We start from the raw sequence: 19466 nt of genomic DNA on the forward strand, positions 1-19466 counted from the left end.
TACTTGAAATTCAAGTTATGACTAAATACACATGGCTTATAAAAAGTAATTTTTTAATATTAGTTTTCTCATAGTATGAAGTTCACTGAAATGATTCCATGTAAATATTGTTTGTCCAAAAGGTTTTCTTATTTACAAATAAATCCTTGAAGCAATAAGTATCTAGTATATTGCATTTAGAATGCGAGAGTCCTATCATTCAACATTGTGAGAGAAAGATATTTACTGTAAAATTAAAACCTGAAATGTCTCTCTGACATGAAATTTATTATTTTTAAATATCATTATTAAAAGTGGATACTCTGTTGGCAGATTTTGAAGGAACAGGGAATTAATATGGCCTTGTTCATTAGATTTCCTGGTGGTGTAACTGATAAATATGCCGTATTCTAGTTTATCTTAACTCGCTTCTCAATTTGTTGGTTTTTGCTGGCGGAAAAATTTCTGCTGTAGGGTGATAAAATTTAAATAATTGATAAGATCACTGCGTATTGATATCCTCATCCCAAATTTTAATTACATTTGTACTATTGTTTGTCTTGCTAACCTTTTTGTTTAAACAGTAACTGGCAGAGTGATAATAATTATTGCCATTTTATCCTCAGTGTGAAGTGGCCATGGCCAGTGAAGAGTTACAGAAAAATCAAGGGTTAATAATGGCTAGAGAAGCAGATGATTCATCAGCGAGCTTAGACTGCCTATCGGAAGACAAAAAAGGCTCTGTCAGTGATACACCATTGGATACATCAGCCACCTTAAGTGCTACCTCTGATGACTTGAAGCGGGATCAACACGAAGAGGCATTGGGCATCAGGGGATTGTCACTAACTGAGGAATCTTCCAAAATCGACAGTGATTTAATGCATGGGCATGCTGTCGGAGATGATGACTGCCCACCGGTGTTGGAGCTTCCTTTAAGTCAGTCTGAGCTTCAGCAGCTGGCCAATACGGTCGAAGACAAACTCCGATCATCTGGTAAGGACGTGGCACTAAGTATATGTCATGAAAACTTCAGTTACAAGTTTTAAGACTTACTTGTATATGGAAGATTTCACCTATTTTTTTATGTTACCCCCATTTATATTTTTTCCTCGATAAGGATAGCCACTCAGTTGGAAAAAGATGCTAATCACTCAATTAATTCCTAAATTCTGGACTGAATGGGAAAAGAGATTTTCTTTTAGAAAGTCTGGAATGTGTGTGTATTTGTAATTAAAGCATTTCTTTTAGTTGTGACATCATCTTGTGTTATTGGTAGACCATGTTCAAGGTAGAAACATCCCATTTGTACATTAGTAGTCATCTTTCCTATGCTAGCGCCAGAAAATGTAGTGATCACTGCCTTATGCATTGAAATGTTGGCGCAAAGGTCATTTAATTAGTTGTCGCAACTTGTTTAAGAAATGAATTCAAAATAGCTAGGAAAAAGGTCATGATTACGTAGCTATAAAATATTTTTACTTCACATTATGTTGCATAGGAATGTTAAAAAGTACTAATATTCCTAAATAAAGACTGGAATAAGAATTATATTAATAGATTTACATGAAAAATTCTCGGTAAGTTTGTCCACTGACATATTAATGTACATCTGCTCTGTTTGGGCTTCCAATATCTTTGACTTCAATTCTACTTAAATGCCTTTTAATTGTTGTCATTGCTGTCATCCTGTCAAACGTATCACACTCTCACATGTTCTGCTCACTGCCAGACTAATATCTCTTGAATTCATTGTTTTTATTGTGGATTAATTCACTCCTCTCAAACTGCTGAAGGAACTGTCAGTAAACTGATCCCTGTGATACTTGTACCTTTATAAGAAATGCCAGTACGTTTTTTAACTGCTTCTGCAACACTTCTTCTCACCTGATTTATTTTTTAAATCAATTGCAGCAAATTCAAATTTTGCAATGAGGAAATGGTATATCCGTCAAGACCCATTCACATTAGGGTGATTGTTTAGCCATTGTAACATCCTCATGGAGCAATGATAATTCATTCAATGTGTGCCAGCTTCAGCCGCATCATTTTAAATCAAAATAAAGTGTCTTTGCTTAAAGCTGAGGTAATATGCCAATAAAATATTATTTCTTGTGAGTGTGAAGATTTCATTTGTTGGTCCAATTTATTTATACACCGGAGAAATGCCCCAATATTGAGGAAAGTGACACTTAAGTGTAGGCATTAGGAGCCATAATACTCAATAACATAAATCAACCGGAAAACCTGTACTAGAGGTTTCAGTGTGTAATATGTATGATTATTAGATGGTTTCTGGCTAAACTTTGTGGAAGTTCATGTTCATTAAATGAAGAACACATTGTATTTTTCCACTCTTCTTTGTTTTGGTACTAAAATAAATAAAAATAAAATAAAAAGCACCAAACTAAAGAAGTGGAAAAATAAATTGCATTCTTCATTTAATATGCATGGTTATGTTAAAAACTCTCCAATACCTATGGTGTGAGAAATGCCCTCAAACATGTTTTGTGCACTTACTAGTCTGGCTTTCCTCAAAGCTGATCAGACATTTATTTTCCTTAATGACATCATATATCCCTTCTTTACAAAATTTAAAACCTAGTTGGTCATGTTTAGAATTCTCCCAAATCTTTTATTGCCATCCTTTTTAACATTTCATTACTTTTCCTATAATTAACTACCTTTTAAGATGTTTTAATTCTCAGCTCTAGGTAATCAAAATTGGGTTCATGTGTGTGCTAATTATTTATAAAAAATACTGATCCTGTCTAAGTGTAGTTATTTTGTTAATTGGGTGTAATTTACTAATGGAAAGGCTAATTTATGATTACAGAAAAAATTCTGCCCACACCTTTTTATTAATATTTTCACCAACGAATGGGTGATCACATTTGGTTCTATTAAGTCCTATTAATTAATTATATCCTATTCTTAGATCTAAACTTCCATTTGTAACATAATTGAAGGGTGAACAATTATTAATTGTCAAGCAACATTAGAATAAGCATTAACCAAATCTAATTGAATTGTGAAAGATTTCATGATTGGAAATATCATTTTATCTATTCGAAAAAGGCATCAATAATGGCGCACAAAAACATTTTTGCTTATTTTTTTTATTGCTTATGCATAATTATTATTTTCATTATCCCTAGCACTATTAGAAGTGCGTGCACCTCAACCCGAAGCTCCAATTGATCCAATGGAATGCCAGCTAACACTTCTTGACCACATAGAAAGCATGCAACAAGAGGTGGATTCACGTCTGACTCTCATCGAAGCACAAGTGGCAGGTAAGAACTATCAACCTTTAAGACTTTCTTAATTGTAACAAGAGTTCTCATCAGAATTTTATGAAGAATACTTTAAATATTGTCCTATTTTCTTTTTCAGCTCTGGAAGCAGAAGATGATGACATTGCATCTGATGAACCTCCGGAGTTTTACCCTCATACCAAACAAACCATGCAGATGATCATGCGAGATTTAAATACTGCCCGCCGTATTGCTGCCTTTTGTGGGAAATCTTAGTTTTATTTTAATTTGAAAGACTATATAAGTGCAATGTGTGTTTCCTTTCTTGTCAAATTATTTATTATTTCTTCAGTAACTTCTCCTCTAGTGCAAAATACGAGCCAAATTATTTGCAGATATGCAACTGTATAACCTGTGATAAACAATTATTTACGTGTAATTACTTGTATAAATAATTATCTCTGTATCAGAGCCATTTATTACCTATGAAAATGTTTCTTGATAATCACTATTACTTGAAAAGTATTTTTCAATAAAGCCCGTGATATCTTATTGTAATTGAGTAACATTTCTTAATTCTTTATTTACAAGGGTCTTCTTGTGAATGAGAAATCATTGCTGTGGATGTAGAAAAATTTCATTTTCCATGACCACTGGAGCTGACTGAAGTTTTCTATAAGTGTATTAATCTTGGCTTTGTTTTAAGCAGACATACTACCTTGATCAAAAAGTTCCCGGAATAACCACCGTGTGGCGCTCCCATCGTTCCGATTTGAGTTCTGTTTTTTTTGTTAAATTGGTACATCTGTTGTTGATATTCCCTTTAAATCTTAGTGTCATAACTTGACATTTGCAAAAGTTACGTAGCCAAGAGTACATCTATCTCTGTGTGTGTTGGCGATTTTTTACAATTTCAGAAATGGATTTAAATTTGCAACAACGAACTTGTATTAAATTTTGCGTAAAAAACGGATTTAGTGGCGCACGGACGTTGGAAATGTTGGAAAAGTGTTTCGGCAACAATTCTCTAAAAAAAACGGTCGTTTACCAGTGGCACGAGCGGTTCAGAAGTGGTCGTGAGTCAATCGAAGATGATGAACGCAGTGGCAGACCATCGACATCGAAAGTCGGTGAAAAAATTGATAAAGTAAAAGAAATGTTGGTCAATGACCGCAAATTAACCATCAGAGAAATAGCGGAGGACTTGAACATTGCCTATGGATCCGCCCAAGACATTGTGGTTAATGATTTGGGTTTCCGTCGAGAAGCAGCAAAGTTGGTGCCAAAAGACCTCAATTTCATGCAAAAAAGAGACCGTGTTGACGTCGCAAAAGACATGATTTGCGAGGCTGAATCCGATCCCACATTCATCAAAAGGATCATTACTGGAGACGAGACGTGGGTTTATGAGTACGACACGCAATCCAGACATCAGGCAAGTGAATGGCGTTCACCAAATGAGCCGAGACCAAAAAAACCACGTCGTTTTCAGTCAAAAAAGAAGGCAATGCTGACGGTTTTCATGGATTACAACGGTGTAGTGCATCATGAATTTTTGCCAGAAGGCCAGACAGTAAACAAAGAGTATTATTTGGGCGTTATGAGACGTTTGCGTGAAGCAATTCGCCGAAAGAGACCAGAAATGTGGGCAGAAAACTCGTGGATTTTGCACCATGATAACGCACCGTCGCACAGTGCTATCATTATTCGTAATTTTTTGACGAAAAATGCAACAAATACCATCCAACAGCCACCGAATTCACCTGATTTGGCTCCCTGTGACTTCTTTCTGTTCAATCGAGTTAAAAAACCATTACGGGGAACGCGTTTTAGCAGCCGAGAGGAAGTAATGGAAAAATCGCAGGAAGCACTGATGGACATACCGAAAACCGAATATAAAAAATGTTTCGAGGATTGGATCAAGCGCTGGCATAAGTGTGTTGCAGTCGATGGGGATTACTTTGAAGGGGACAATATAGATTTAGATGAATAAACTTGTATTTTTAATTTTCTGAATAAATTCCGGGAAATTTTTGATCAATGTAGTATACATTATTGCTTCCATTTTTTTTATTTATTCATGTGAAAATGAAATAGCCTTACACTTACATTTAAAGAAAACAATTTATTCCATTCAGTACTTTTTCAACCTATGCTAACATTTGTGTTTCTGGTGAATTTTCCAGCCAACTCATGCATACATATTGTGGTTCGTTTAAGAGATGGTTAACATTGGAGTATTTGTTGTTTTCAATAGAGTATTTTCTATGCATTAAATCTTGTAAAATTTCCATTAAGCTCAGTGACACTCTTAAAAATGAGTAAAATAACTGTGCTGTACCACTATCATTTTTGTCAATACTTTGAGAATTATAGCTGAGCCAGTCTTTGAAATGTCTACTAACTAAATACCTAACATGGTGAAAGACACAAGATGGTTTCATGTATATATTTGGGGTAAAGATCCAAATCCTTAAGTAAAATTGTATTGCCTAACTACTGGGAAAAAAGCTAGAAAAATTAAAGATACCACAGGACTGGGTAGATTGCCTGTCAGAAATAAGGAGAATAGAAATTATATTAGGTTTTTATGTGGCTTATGACATCAATCTTAAACAATTTCGTGGATTCTCCCTCCTATGGTTTATGGTAACTGTCACCTGGTCTTAGATTAACCGAAGGCCGCACATGTGTCATATTCTAATTGTTTAATTTTTATTTCCTTAACTTTGGATAAAGTTTCCCGTAGTTTTATCACATTAACAAATTTTGTCTTCAACTCACGTTTTCTCAGATCAAGTTTATTATTATTTAATTCCATGGCTTTGTTAATTGTAAAGGATTCGATATCTGCTTGCCAAACTCCAGTATACCTTTCAAGTTTTCTTAGCATGCATTTACAAGCATGTGGATTTATGTTTATAGTATTATGAGCATAACAGTAGATCTGCTTGCTTTCTAGTAAATGATATGTTTTATTTTAAAGTGCTACGAGTGTGCCACAGCACATTGATCCATTTTCATGAAGTTTATTAGATCTATTTATTTAAATATGGGGTAGTCTAGAATTTAGGGTAGATTTTAAATGTAAGAAAATTGAGAATAACTGAGCCAGTTTAAAGCATTCATGTATTGCATAACTCCAAAGTAGTCTGAATTAAAAAAAATTGTTATTGACAGCCTCCATTAGAAATCAATTGTGTGTATGTATATTTGACTTTGAAAAAATTAGTAATTAAAGAAATCATTGCTTAAACTGCCTGATGACATCAGTCAAGTGTTAGTTTCAGTGTAGTTAGCCTACATAAACATGGTGCCTGCCTTAATTAATAACTCAAATTTAAAAAAATAGGAAGAAAAAGGTCTAAAAGTTTGAAAAAGGTAGGAATTTAAAATGGGAATCAGGAATTCCCAATGAGAAAAATGTTCCTTTTTAATTGTAATGTGAGATCAGACAATGTTTATCACTGAAAATTGTCTGAGCCATTCCAAGCAAAAGCTGACACTATAGGAGGATTGGCTTCAGTTATACTAATTACTTGAAATGTGATGGTTCTTGCAAAATTCCTAGTTAGACTCCCACTTAGTAGAAAAAATTGCATACTTCATGGGAATTCATAAAATGAGTGACTCACAATCACCAAGCATTCAGAAAAAAAATTCTCCACCCTTATTGTAACAGTCTATTAAAAGGCAAGTAACTGACATTTATTTATCAACAAAGTTTATTGCTAAATTAACCTTGGTAGTAAGAAAGTTAAAATAGAGTAATATCAAAAAAAATTAGGTTAAATACTCAAAACTTCAGTGCTTAAAAGCATGTTCACTAATATGATAATATTTTGCTAAAGTAACGTAACAAAAATGGCATTTTTCTAAGATCTTTGAGGGAGCTTGTAAATACATAAGACATTTGTTTACTCTTAATTATATCCAGGAGAAATATGTTTCTGTAAAATTCCAATTATAGTAATTTTAAGTATCAGAGATTACTGTTACTTTTAATACTGATGCGTTCTTAAAAGTATTTAAATGAATTTTTTCATTGATCTACTGATTATTAATTTTTATTATAAAATTAAACAGTGTATGTGAACAAATTACGAACAACATTAAATATTTTAACAAAACAAAAAAAGGATGATGTGCACTAACTGCAACCTGATGATTTTCCAGCAGCAAGTTGACCAGTTCTTGAAATTATTAGGCTTTCAGTAGACATGCACCATCCCATACAGGAATCTTAGGTACTCTTAAAGGAAAATGCAAAATAAACAACAGATTTTATGAGCCAACAAGTGTAGAATCATTGCAATAATAGGTTAATCAAGAGTTTTAAGGTTTCAGTCTGAAGTTTTTATCGCCATTATTTAAGTCAAATTTTACAATCATTAACATCACACATTATGGTGTTAAGTGACCAACAGTTGATGCCATGGGCTTTAGGTTATTCCTGCATTTCATCCTGCTGAACAACAGCTTTACCATCACTGCAGTCAGCATCTTCTAGTCCAAAGTGACTTTCCCATATATCTACCCACTATATATCGTACAAGGTCCCTCACCAATCCAAGGGTGATTGCTGATTCTGCTGTCTCTTTTTGGCTGTGGTTCGATACGATTATGGAAGATTTCTCTTCCGAGCAGAAGAGAATTTGTTAACCATCCTCTCAGTAAAAATTATTTGACATTATTATTTATTTCTATTGCCTCTTATGTCAACCTCAGAAAATATCTGGTTCATTTGGTGATAACTCATTTTCAAAATTGAATACTCGAAGTGGTGCCTTTCTGAGGTAAAAATAGTCTTTTGAGAAGTGGGTGTGACGAGGTTGGAAAAGAATAAAAATGAAACAGTCCAAGGCTTCACAGAGGAGGAGAGAGGGTTGTTAGGAGAAATCCAAAGGGGGACAGAAACTTGGATGCACAGGGTTTTGATTGATGATAGAATGAAGCCACATAAAATGCTTGGGGAATTGAAGGATTCATTTTAGCTGAGGGTGCTTAATTGTGACTTGCCAAGCGAGGTTTAGAATAGGTAGTAGTGTCCATCCATAATCTTTAAAAAAATATGAAATATATTTCGCATAACACACTTCTCCGAGGAGGTGAGCAATTCGAAGGTACTCTTAATTCAGATCTAAAAACAGAGAGACATGCATTACAATGTTAAGCATGAAAGCACCATATTGGTTAAAATGCCAATCTTCATACCTGTAAACAAAAATATACGCGCATTTTCCCAGTTATCAACCATTTTTTTATCATATATATGTTAGCGTTTAAAAAGGATACGTCCAGAACAACACATAGGTCTGTAAAATTAAATTAAGGAAATGACATCGATGAGCTATAAACTACTAGGTAGGTATATGATACATACTATACATGTATATATTCTGAGAGACAAGATATTTCAAAGATACCAACTGTACATTTTAACACCGGCAAAAAATTGTAAGTATAAATACGGAATATATTGACAAGTAAAACTCAATTGAAAATGTTTACGTAGGAATGGAATATCAACAAATAGATCTGATTTTCTGAATCACAGTAACTCAAAAAGCAGTTATGAATTTAAAAAACTTAGGTTGCATATTTCAAATCAAAACAAAGGATACAAAAAGTCCTCCGAAGAACCCATGAGTAAGGATAGTTTTTCTGCTGATAAAATACTTCTTCCACTGGGATCCAGCTTTGACGAGAATCAGCCCCTAAAATTGTAATCACAACAAATATCATTTCAGGTGAAAAACAATAGACCCGATGAAGCAAATGAATGTTAACTGAATAGAACCGCTACTTCTGTAATATGAAAACATACCCATAAACCAACAACGGCAAACACGTAGAAGGCAAAACCATAAAAGCTCGTAAGGCCAAGTAGACCAGCTGTACCTCCTGACAGGGCGGCCATAGAAGTTCGACAATATTCCAAAACGGCAGCATTATTTCGAACGGCTACTTCACTATACGCAACAATTTCTGTAATACAAGAATTTTACCAACGAGAATTATGAAGTGCGAATAATCAAAGGATCGTTGAGAAAACTTAACCGTGTCTATGGTATCCAATAACTAATGGTCAATAACGTATTTATGGCAAATATTAACAGCAAGATATAATTAAATACCTCCAGTTTTTTCTAATTTCGTCTTTACTCGTCCAGCAGCCATTGAGCTCTAACGGCAAGAAACGAGTGTAATTTCTAATATATCCCTGAACAACCAAATGTGAATTCAGGTGGTACAGCGAATGAAGCACCGATACAAATGGAAAATATACACGTTATTTCCACTTAAAGACAGCTTTATTTACTACGTTGGATACAAAACTCTCGCGAAATTAAAAAAAAACTCTTGGGGTGGGTACTTGACTAACAAATTACTTAACTAATTTTCATCGGTTGCGCTTGAATTCTTTGCACTGTTTTTAACAATATCACAACTCCACAATATCTCGGAATTCAACTATTAACGATTGTCGCATGTTATGTCATGAGTTCCAGCGGAATTTTAAGTGCACCCGGAGGAGAAATTTCACTTTTCCCTAGCACTCGGGTTCCTTTAGCAGTAAAGCTACTAGGGAAAAGCATCGAAGGAATATCCAAGAATGCTTTCAGATTATTGCTTCAATGTAAGTGCGTGCTTAATAAAATAATTTCAGTTGAATTTTGGATCTACTTCTTTTCTGAGAGAAGAAAGAAATTGATTGAATAAACAAGGAATCCAAATGATTTGGAACTTAATAATAATATTTACGTAATGTGCTTATTTTTGCAGTGGTCGTCAATGCAATCGAAGGAAGGGTGACCCAAGATGGATGTTTAGACAAAATCAGAAGGCAATGTCAAATTCAAAAGGGACAACAAGCTCCAGATAATTTAGATGAGCTCTTTGCTGGTTTGCATGCGATAGTGCATGCATTTCTTCGTCTAGAACCCGGAAGTTTAAAACCAGAAATATTCGAGAATGAGTTGAAAGATCTTAAGTAAGATACGGGATAATTATGCTATTTAATTTGAGTAATTGTCCACTTTGACAATGAATAAGCGTTCAATTTTAAGCTTTCTTTATTTAACATTTCGTTATTAATATTGGCTGCTTAATGATTGGTTTGGTATCTGGTGTAAAATTTTTGAACATGGGATTTAGTGGGTATTCAAAACTTGTTATCGCGAATAACAATATGTTGATTAATTTTCATGTTTTGCTTAAATTACTTAATGCCTGATTGAAGATATGTATGTCTTTGAGCATATTTAGTCGTAAATTGAAGTAATTAAAAACAATGGATTTTGTCTTCATGTAGCATAATGAATTTACAAGCTTTCTTGAATAATGACTTTGTCTGTGGAACCAACATTTATTTAAGATTTTCAGAAGAGTGTATATCAGACATGGTTGGCGTTTTATATGGGCCGAAACGAGCATCGTTTGACGCAGCTCTGCTGAGGGAACCTTCCACTCCTCACCTACCTCGCATGGAGAGAATGCAGTGGCGAGTGGATGTTATCATTTCTTCAAAGTAAGGAGAACACTTCTTTGAGATATCTGTCGGTTGTTCATGTGTGTGCCGCGCTGATTATATTTAACGAGAACTTTTACTCTTTTCTTTTATATGGTCCATTAATATCTTGCTTGAAAATAAAACTTGGATGAATATGAAAAGTTACTAAATTTTTAAATTCTTTTTTTTTGTTAAGGAGTTCAAGATTTTATTGGAAAAGTAGATGAGCGTGAATGTGCAAATTTGCTGCAAATATAGCCCGAATTCATTATTAATCCTTATGTATTCATTGTTCAATAATATACTATGTGTTAAGTTATTTGCCAACTTCATATTGTGAGAATGGTAATTTTATCATCAATAAATATTCCAGAAGTACATACTGGGTGCGGCAACATAATTTCCTTTTCTTGAAACACAATAAAACCATTTTATGAAACAATCTTATTACTTGTTTTTAATGTAGGTACATATTTCAAGTTTTGTTTTACACAGTTTTGAAAATCAAATCAGGTAGTTGACGCCCCCCACTGCCCACATACTGAATAAGCCAATTTCTGGTGTTTGACATGACCCTTGCCAGCATAGCAGTAATGTCGGCAATTTCTGCATGGATGTTGTCCTTCAGGTCTTATTGGGTCCTTGGACTGTCAACATGGACACGGGATTCCTAAAAACCCCTAAAGAAATTGCAATGAGCTAAATCGGGGAGTGGGCTGGCCACTTTAAATCGCCCCTAATTGAGATGAGGTGGTCCAGGAAGTGTCCCCTCAATACAACCATCTATGCGCTTGAAGTGTGAACTGTTGCTCCATCCTGTTGGAACCAAATGTCCCCCAAGTCCAGTTCATCAAGTTGTGGAAAAAAAATATTCCTCCAACATATTTACATATCGGTCTGAATTCATTGTCATTGTGACCTCATTTTCTTCGGAAAAAACCTGGGAACATCAATACCAACTGTGGAAATTGCACACCACACTGTGACTTTGGGTGAATGCAAAGGCATTTGATGTCATTCTCTGGGATTGGTGTCAGCCGAGTAGTGCATGTTCGTTCTGTTTGTTGACATATCTACTCCCATGAAAATGGGCTTCATCACTGAAAAACACAATTGCATCCTCCTGTTCCTGTTTTCGAGAAGAGCCTCACATGCAGTCTTCTGAGAATTGAAGTCACATTCGGAGAGTTCGTGCACAAACGCTAACTTGTAAGGATGGTAATGAAGGTCATCGTGAAGAATTATCCTCACTGAACAATCAGAAAGTCCAAGGGCTGATGCATGTTTGCACGCAGAACACTGTGAGGATTGCAAGATGGAGGCTCTCCCTGCATCAATGTTCTTAGGTAATCTGATGGGCTGAGGGACTCCAGTTCATCTTGTTGCACTTTTGGTTTGTCTGAATGTAATAACCCATGTAAAAATTGATTTCCAGTCTTGGACAGGGCCCAACAGGGCTACATTGAAGTGATTTCGGAAGGCCCACTGTGTAACAATCACAGAACATCTGTTTGAAAAGTAGACCTTGACGGCAAACGCATGCTCCTCACTGTTCCAATGCATTATGGCAATTGACCAGGGCGGGGAAAAAACTTTAGGAGCCTGGCTGTCGAATGCGAGCATTCTTACTCTTCTTGAATGTGACTATTCTTAATCTATGACTTCTACAGCCTTATTGGCGCACATCTCAAAAAAGGAAGTTATGTTGCCACACCCTGTAGTATAATTAGAAGTTGGCGCTTTATTAGCCCAGTATTGTATGCTGTAGGCATTGGCATGGAGTGTATGAGATGGAATTAGGTTCTTCAAGACTACTCATAGTAACTCTTATGCCAATTTTAATTATTTCATATTCAAGACCATGATAATATTTTTGAAAATGTTTTCTGGTACTCAGTTTAAATTTGAACAGTTACATTATGTGTTGGATTGACCATGTTTTTATTATGGAGATTGGATTTTAGTTAGTCATATAATGTTTTCAAATACTGTTTAATTAAAAAAATTGTGTTGTTGATATGTTGGTATGATTCAATGTTTGTATCTGCTGGATATTATCACTCCTTCCCCTATGTTTTAGAAATTTAATTTACTATTGCAGTGCATTGTCTCGGGTATTGGAGCCAAGTATTCAAGTACGAATGACCATGACTGATGGAAGTATAGTGTATTTCACTGCTTCAATATCACGCTTTCATCAGTTGCGGCATGCTGTTGCTGCAGCTCTGAGGGAAATGGGGCACCTTGAGCAAAAATCTCTCCTTAAAGGGTGATTTGTAACTTTATTTGTATCAACATTTTTAGTGAATTTTTTCATGCTATACAATTTTCTTGGAGAAGTACAGGCAAAAGATGAGAAGCCTTTGTTTAAACTATTGATGTATCTATCTGGTATTATCAATGCAATGTCTATGTTATAAACTACAAAGCAGATCATCTTGATACTGACAAACATGTGGAAAAATGTCTGTGTTGAAGGAAATTGAACTCTCTATCCCATTTTCATGGATTATATTTAATCAGTATGTATTTGTTATTATTAGCTGAGTTCCCATACAGCATACCATTTAAATTAATAAACATCACTGAATTATAACATTGAATTTTGTTTGTTCTTAGAAATTGGAAATTCATAGTAATTTCTTAATGCTTGGTGGTAAGTTTTAAAGGATTTCAATATTATAGACATGATGAGATGAGGAAAACCTTGAAATTGATAAGTTTTTACCAGCAAGGTGATTATTGCAAATTAAAAACACATTCCTGAAATGTATATAGTATTCATTGAATGGTAAGTCTGATTTCTTGAACTGAATATTACTTTACCTTTTAGCTCTTAAGTTGAGCATTAAAGTTTTTTTTAATGTAATTAAATTACTGGGGAATACTGGTTAACCTTAATAAACTTGTATTATGATTTTATTTGTATCCTAATATAGTTTATTAAATATTTTCTCATGTTGTTATGTTAATAATTTTTGTAGTATTTATGTACCCTCAGCTTGAATGAGAAAGGAAATGATGGGTTTAAGACTGCTGTATGGTGTTTCTCTCTTTATTGACATGTGATTATCATGTAGTGTTAACATTAATGCAAAATGAAAATAACAAATTGTTAACAATGTATGCCTTTGCCTTGTTCCTTAAAGATTTCTTTGCCAATTTTCCAGGCATAATCTCTATATAACTCATATTTGGTTTGAAATTTACTGCTTAGGTTCATAAGTAAGTACTACATAGCTGTAGTACTGTTGTTACTATTTATTTGTGTTACATAATTCATCTTTAAATAAAAAAAATTATTTTTTCAGAAGTTCAGGATTAAATTTATACACCAACTTCTTTGGAAGATTAAAGTTCCTTGGCACTGGCATTAAGATATTGTGTCGATAATAAGTCCTGAAAGAGAAAATGAATTTAGACAGAATTTTTCATCGTGAAGGTAAATGTGAATTATAGTGCATAATTCTTGCATCATTAAACGTAGTAAGATAAATTTATTTTGTGTTTGCTGATACTGTTTCCACATACTGGATAAGGATGCAATGTTGCAAAAGCATAAAATAAATAAAATGCTATATGTATATCTCGGTTGACTGATGGCTGATAACTAAAAAGATTGGAGATGCATTTTATTCACTCAGCTGTTTAAAGTCCTGGTGCTTTTGGCATTAATAACTATTTGTCTGTTGAAGCTGTATGTCATAAACTAAAAAAATGAGACATTTCAACTTAAATTACGTGTGTAATTTAAGGAGTCAGTCTATGTACTAATGTTCTCAATTTCAAATGCATTTGATGAGTTTAGAAAGGTCCACTGATTTCATATAAAAGTATACTAAATGGGCTGTACAACATTCATGACAGGGTCCCAGTTGAAGTTGGACATCTTAAACAAGCTTTGAGTACAGTACAAATGTGATTTCTGTTCAAAAAGGTTCACTTATCTCAAAGTGTATTTTTCTTGTTGATCACATTTGCCATGGCAGCTTTAAAAATAACCTTAAGCTGTATTAAATCATTTTTATTATCACCAAAAATCAAAAGCTAATTAATGTTGATATGTTTACATATTTACTTTGCAACATTGGGGATCGGGGACATCTGGGTGGGTAAAGCTAAGGCTTTATGCAAGGCTATACTTTTGTCGTGGAATGCCTAATATTGTGGCGCTGCCTGATATGAGACATGTTTAGTATTTATTGCCATATATTTGGGATTTTAAGAGACTAATAGGCAATGTACTAGTTAAGGTTTGGTTTTGGATGGACACAAGCTACCAAAAATTCTCTTGCCTCTCCTGACAAAACAATCCAGCATCCTACACTACAAAAAACCCCTCTTCAATTGTATCCGACCACCTGTGACTTATGATGAAGTTGAAAACATCTTTCATATATTAAAACATATCCTGGATCAAAATTAAATTGATCTAGCATTTTCAAGTAGAAAACTTTTTTCTCTGAGATTTGTTGTAGGATACTGAAACCATATTCTACCAAAAATAATTAAATTTAGTTCAAATATATTACTTAAATGGTGTTTGTCGGATTGTAAGAAGAGGAAAAATGTTACAACACGTACCTCATGGCTCTGGACATCTTCTCATATGTCATTTTTGGGTTTTTATTCCTCTCTCCCCAAAAGCATGCCAATGCTGTGCTATCAATGATCTGGAACAGACCTTCCTCCCGATGTATCCACTGAACATATGGAGTGCTAGGAAAGGAAAAGGTGGAATTTTTCTCGAAGGAGGCTGAAGTTGAAGGCTCTGGCTTGTCGTAATCGCAGTTACTTTGAGCTAGTGAATTAGGTTTGCAATTAGGGGTATCTTCTTTGTTGCGTGAAGTGATGACTTCTTCCATCTTTATTTTGTCTTCTCCATCCAAAAGGGTGAGAAGGAACTTCCAAAGAAGCATCCGTCTTTTCCTTGTGACCAGCCCTGCAAAGCATTAGTTAGTCGTAGGTCATTTGAGCTTGCCAAAGTTTTGAAATTACACTAGTTTAGGAGTTGACATTTTTCCATCATGCTGATTTTTAGAGCATTATTAGAAAGGACAATGGAAAACAATTCTTATCAGCTAGGAAAAAGAAAAACAGCAATTTAATTACTTTAATGATTCTGCTCTTTAAAAAATACTAGATAGTTTGAAAGTATTTATTAAATTCACACATCAGAATAAAAAAGGGAGTCAGTTTCTTTCCCATTACAGTTAATAAGGCTCTGCAATGTTCCATGTATTGTACAACAGTATGTGTTTTGGCCGGTGTAAATGAATAATCATAATAATTTTTACATATCTTTAATTATAACATACTTTTAATGAAACAGGGCCCTTTCCACAATGTGATTTTTGTTTAATTATATGACCACGATTATACAGTTGCTGTCCAAATTGATTATTCTTTGCCACTATGTTTTGCATTAATTTGAAAAATTGAATTCATCTCTCTACTATGTGACTTAGAGCATAAATAACTAGCTACCTCAACCACTTACTTAGTCACAAAAAACCTGTGAAAATTTGCATTCAATCAGATCAGTGGTTCATTGATTTTTCTGTTGTGAGGGAGATTATGGTTCAAATCCTGGAATAATTACTTTGTTAGATGGGTAACCTAGTGGACAAGTAGCTATACAAGGTGTGTTCAAAAAGTAAGGTGACTTTTTTTATGAAAAGATTTTTATTTATTCTTCAATATTAGAGTTGTCCCCTTCAAAGTAATCTCCCCCAGATATAATACCCTTGAGCCAATGCTTTTTCCAATCCTCGAAGCAATTCTGATAAGAACTTTTTGGTATAGCTTTGAGCTATTCCAGCGATGCTCGTCATCCTTTCATATGTCTCTTCAGTTTTGGGAACAGGAAAAAGTCACAAAGATATTCACCCAAATCCAGCGAATATGGTGGCTGAAGCATGATTGTGGTGTTGTTATTGGCCAAAAATCTCACAAGCAACGATGAGGTGCATTATCGTGATGCAAAAGCCATAAATTGTTTTTCCACAATTCCTGACGTTTTCTCATATTGCTTCTTGCAAACGGTGCATTCCTTCAAGGTAATACTTCTTATTGACCGTACGACCTTGGGGTAAGAACTCCTGATGCACTACGCCACGATAATCAAAGAAAACAGTAAACAAAACCTTGAAATTTAATCAAACTTGGCATTCTTTTTTCGGTCTTGGTTCTCCTGGGTTCTTCCATTGGAACAATTGGGCTTTGGTTTCGACATTATAACCATGTACTCATAATTTGTCACCAGTTATGATCCTCTTGAGCAAATTAGGATCATCATTGACGTCATTCAAGAGCTTCTGAGCGATGCTCAGAAGCTCTTGAAGATGGGGTGGTTCTTCTGGCCAAAATTAAGTAGTTTTGGAACAAACTTCACACACACATTTCATGCCAAAAACATCCTAATAATTTGCATGGCACAAGCCAGCCGATAAGCCAACATCCTCAGCAGCTTCTCTAATAGTGAGTGGAAGGTTTTTCAAAACAATTTTCTTCACTGCTTCAACATTTTCATCTGTTGTTGACGTGCAGGGGCGTCCAGAGCGAGCTTCGTCATTGCCATCTTCTCGGCCCTCTTGGAAGAGCTTGTACCATTTATAAACATTTTTTTTTACTGAGAGCTGACTCATTATATGCCACTGTTAACATTTCAAGTGTTTTGGAGCACTTAATTCTATTTTTTACTCAAAATTTGATGCAAATTCTTTGATCCATTTTTTTATAGCAAAAAATCGCCGAGCACACCAAAACACATCTGACAATTGTCTCTGTCAATAAAAAACTAAATATGCTATATTGTTGTACTGTTTTACTGTAAACAAATGTTTGGGACATGTGTACCAACTCAGAAAAACAAAAGATAGAATGTATGTTGCCTGTGGAATTTGAAAAGTCACCTAACTATTTGAACACACTGTGTAGTTTGATTTTTTTTCCACATCATACCAATGCTTCTATCAGAGCCATGTTTTGGTGGGCGTCCTCTCTTCTTCTTTACTGGCATCTTGTTGCCAATTGTAACTCCATCACCATCTTCTAGTGTCACTGGAAAAATAAAAATAATTACGCTCCTTAATAAATAAAACAGTTTCTGGCGTCACTTGGTGGAAATTCTTCATATTGAACTAAAAATTAAACCACTTGGCTTTTCCACTTAAAAAACTTTTATTTATGAAGCTTGGCGTCGATTAGTTGGCAGAGGAGTGGGGAATGGGTAATGCAAACGGCACTGGGTAATAAGGTGATTAAGTAGCAGGCTGGGATATTTTCAACATTGGTAAATTTTTTTTTCTCAACTATATTAATTCCTTCTCCTAGCCTGCTAATTTATCAATATTACCAATCCTCCTCCTCTGCCCCCTCTTCCTACCTCTACCAATCCTTGCTTTACTCCCTCCCTCCTCTTCCCCTCTGTCCAGAGCTATATATACTGTGTTTGACTTGTATTTTTACCTGATGATGTTATACCACAACGAAACCTAGGTCGTAAATAAAAGTTTTTTATGTGGAAAAGCCAAGTGGTTTAATTTGTAGTTCAATTCCCTCCTTAGTTTATAAAATACCTAGGGATGTAGAAATATTAATTTCCTAAGCCTGCTGCAATAATTATCATTGTCCTAACTTTTGATGGTACTTCTTCCCTTACCCTCTCTATAATCAACTTAGCTCTATTAATTTAATTTTGCACAGTGTTCAGAACATATTACTGTTTATTGTTTTTTGGAGGCACTATGTACAGGAAGTCATTTATGACCACTTACATCTAAATAACTTCCTTTAAAGCTTAAAAATATCGGTATTTTTTAAAATGGATTTATTTCTAAATCCCAGCTAAACCTATGTAATATTTGATGAATGGAGGAATAAGTCAAGGAATTTCTTTAAATGGGATTGACTTACCATCACACAAGCTCTTGGCCTCATGCAAGGCATGAGGCAGTGCTGGATCCTGCATATTTTCTGAGCCTATGTCATTGTTTAAATCTAACCGTTCCTTGTGTTGGCGGTGCTGAAAACCAGCTGCTATTCCCCTGAGCAAGAATTGGTGGTGTGGATGTAGGCTTAGTCGAGAAGTAATGATGCGAGAATCTACCTTTTCAACTTCACTGCTATTCATTTGATTGATTTTCTCAGCACTTGTTAGTTGGCAACTTTCTCTTCGTGTGACATTACTTTTTTCATTGGTGTTTTGTGATGTATCTCTATGGCCAATCAAGGGTTGTCCTCCTTTCAATTTATTCAATCTTTGGAAGCTTTCCACCTCTTTTCCTCTTCTTCCTTTGAGCTGAGAATGTGATGAAAATATGAGTTTGGTTCTGAGTCATGGGAATATATATTTATATATATATTTATTTATATATTTTTATAAATATTTAAAGAATATGTATATATATATGTATGTGTATATATATATATATATTTATTTATATATATTTTTATAAATATTTAAAGAATATGTATATATATATATATATGTGTATATATATATATATACATATATATATACATATATATATATATATATATATATATATATATATATATATATATATATATACACATATATATATATATATATAATGAAATATTATGAGCACTGAACTTAGGTGAGCTGATGGTAGGCTGCCATAATTAGCATAATTTAAGCCGGTCTGCCCCTCTATGTGAAAAAGCTAAATATAAAAGCGGCTTGTACCGGT

At 34.4% G+C, this 19466-nt stretch overlaps 3 protein-coding genes across 9 annotated transcripts in view; 2 read left to right on the forward strand and 1 right to left on the reverse strand.

The window, feature by feature from the left end:
• LOC139700948 (PHD finger protein 20-like) overlaps window positions 1-3782 on the forward strand; it is a 69615-nt gene extending 65833 nt beyond the window's left edge. For all 7 annotated transcript variants that reach the window (XM_071599451.1, XM_071599454.1, XM_071599456.1 and 4 more), the window contains 3 exons: window positions 606-975; window positions 3138-3275; window positions 3376-3782. In XM_071599451.1, coding sequence (XP_071455552.1) covers window positions 606-975; window positions 3138-3275; window positions 3376-3512 — 645 coding nt within the window. In that variant the 3' untranslated portion in view covers window positions 3513-3782. The remainder of the gene's footprint in view (window positions 1-605; window positions 976-3137; window positions 3276-3375) is intronic.
• A 3505-nt stretch (window positions 3783-7287) lies between these two features.
• Window positions 7288-9656, reverse strand: EMC6 (ER membrane protein complex subunit 6). Its single transcript, XM_071599237.1, has 5 exons — window positions 9374-9656; window positions 9064-9224; window positions 8861-8953; window positions 8532-8551; window positions 7288-7478 (listed from the first exon to the last, which is right to left on the reverse strand). Exons 1-5 carry the CDS (start codon window positions 9414-9416, stop codon window positions 7448-7450), a joined length of 348 nt encoding a protein of 115 aa, XP_071455338.1. The 5' UTR covers window positions 9417-9656; the 3' UTR covers window positions 7288-7447.
• Window positions 9657-9730: 74 nt separating this feature from the next.
• Window positions 9731-14396, forward strand: LSm-4 (Like Sm protein 4). The gene is made up of 4 exons (XM_071599238.1): window positions 9731-9876; window positions 10023-10230; window positions 10615-10767; window positions 12851-14396. The coding sequence occupies exons 1-4, from the start codon at window positions 9738-9740 to the stop codon at window positions 13020-13022; spliced, it is 672 nt and encodes a 223-aa protein (XP_071455339.1). The 5' UTR covers window positions 9731-9737; the 3' UTR covers window positions 13023-14396.
• The last annotated feature ends 5070 nt before the right edge of the window (window positions 14397-19466 follow it).

The sequence above is a fragment of the Hetaerina americana genome, unplaced genomic scaffold (genome assembly GCF_022747635.1).
Source record: "Hetaerina americana unplaced genomic scaffold, ioHetAmer1.1.p SCAF_11, whole genome shotgun sequence".
NCBI classification, from domain to species: domain Eukaryota; kingdom Metazoa; phylum Arthropoda; class Insecta; order Odonata; family Calopterygidae; genus Hetaerina; species Hetaerina americana.

What these genes read in the sequence shown, in the direction of transcription:
- LSm-4 (XM_071599238.1), top strand. Translation starts at nt 9,738, where the DNA reads ATGAGTTCCAGCGGAATTTTAAGTGCACCCGGAGGAGAAATTTCACTT. An exon ending in TTTCAGATTATTGCTTCAAT is followed by an intron (nt 9,877 to 10,022) that starts GTAAGTGCGTGC and finishes TTATTTTTGCAG; the next exon opens with TGGTCGTCAATGCAATCGAA. An exon ending in AATGAGTTGAAAGATCTTAA is followed by an intron (nt 10,231 to 10,614) that starts GTAAGATACGGG and finishes CATTTATTTAAG; the next exon opens with ATTTTCAGAAGAGTGTATAT.
- EMC6 (XM_071599237.1), bottom strand. Translation starts at nt 9,416, where the DNA reads ATGGCTGCTGGACGAGTAAAGACGAAATTAGAAAAAACTGGAG. An exon ending in GAAATTAGAAAAAACTGGAG is followed by an intron (nt 9,225 to 9,373) that starts GTATTTAATTAT and finishes CTTGTATTACAG; the next exon opens with AAATTGTTGCGTATAGTGAA. An exon ending in ACCTATGTGTTGTTCTGGAC is followed by an intron (nt 7,479 to 8,531) that starts GTATCCTTTTTA and finishes AGAGTACCTAAG; the next exon opens with ATTCCTGTATGGGATGGTGC.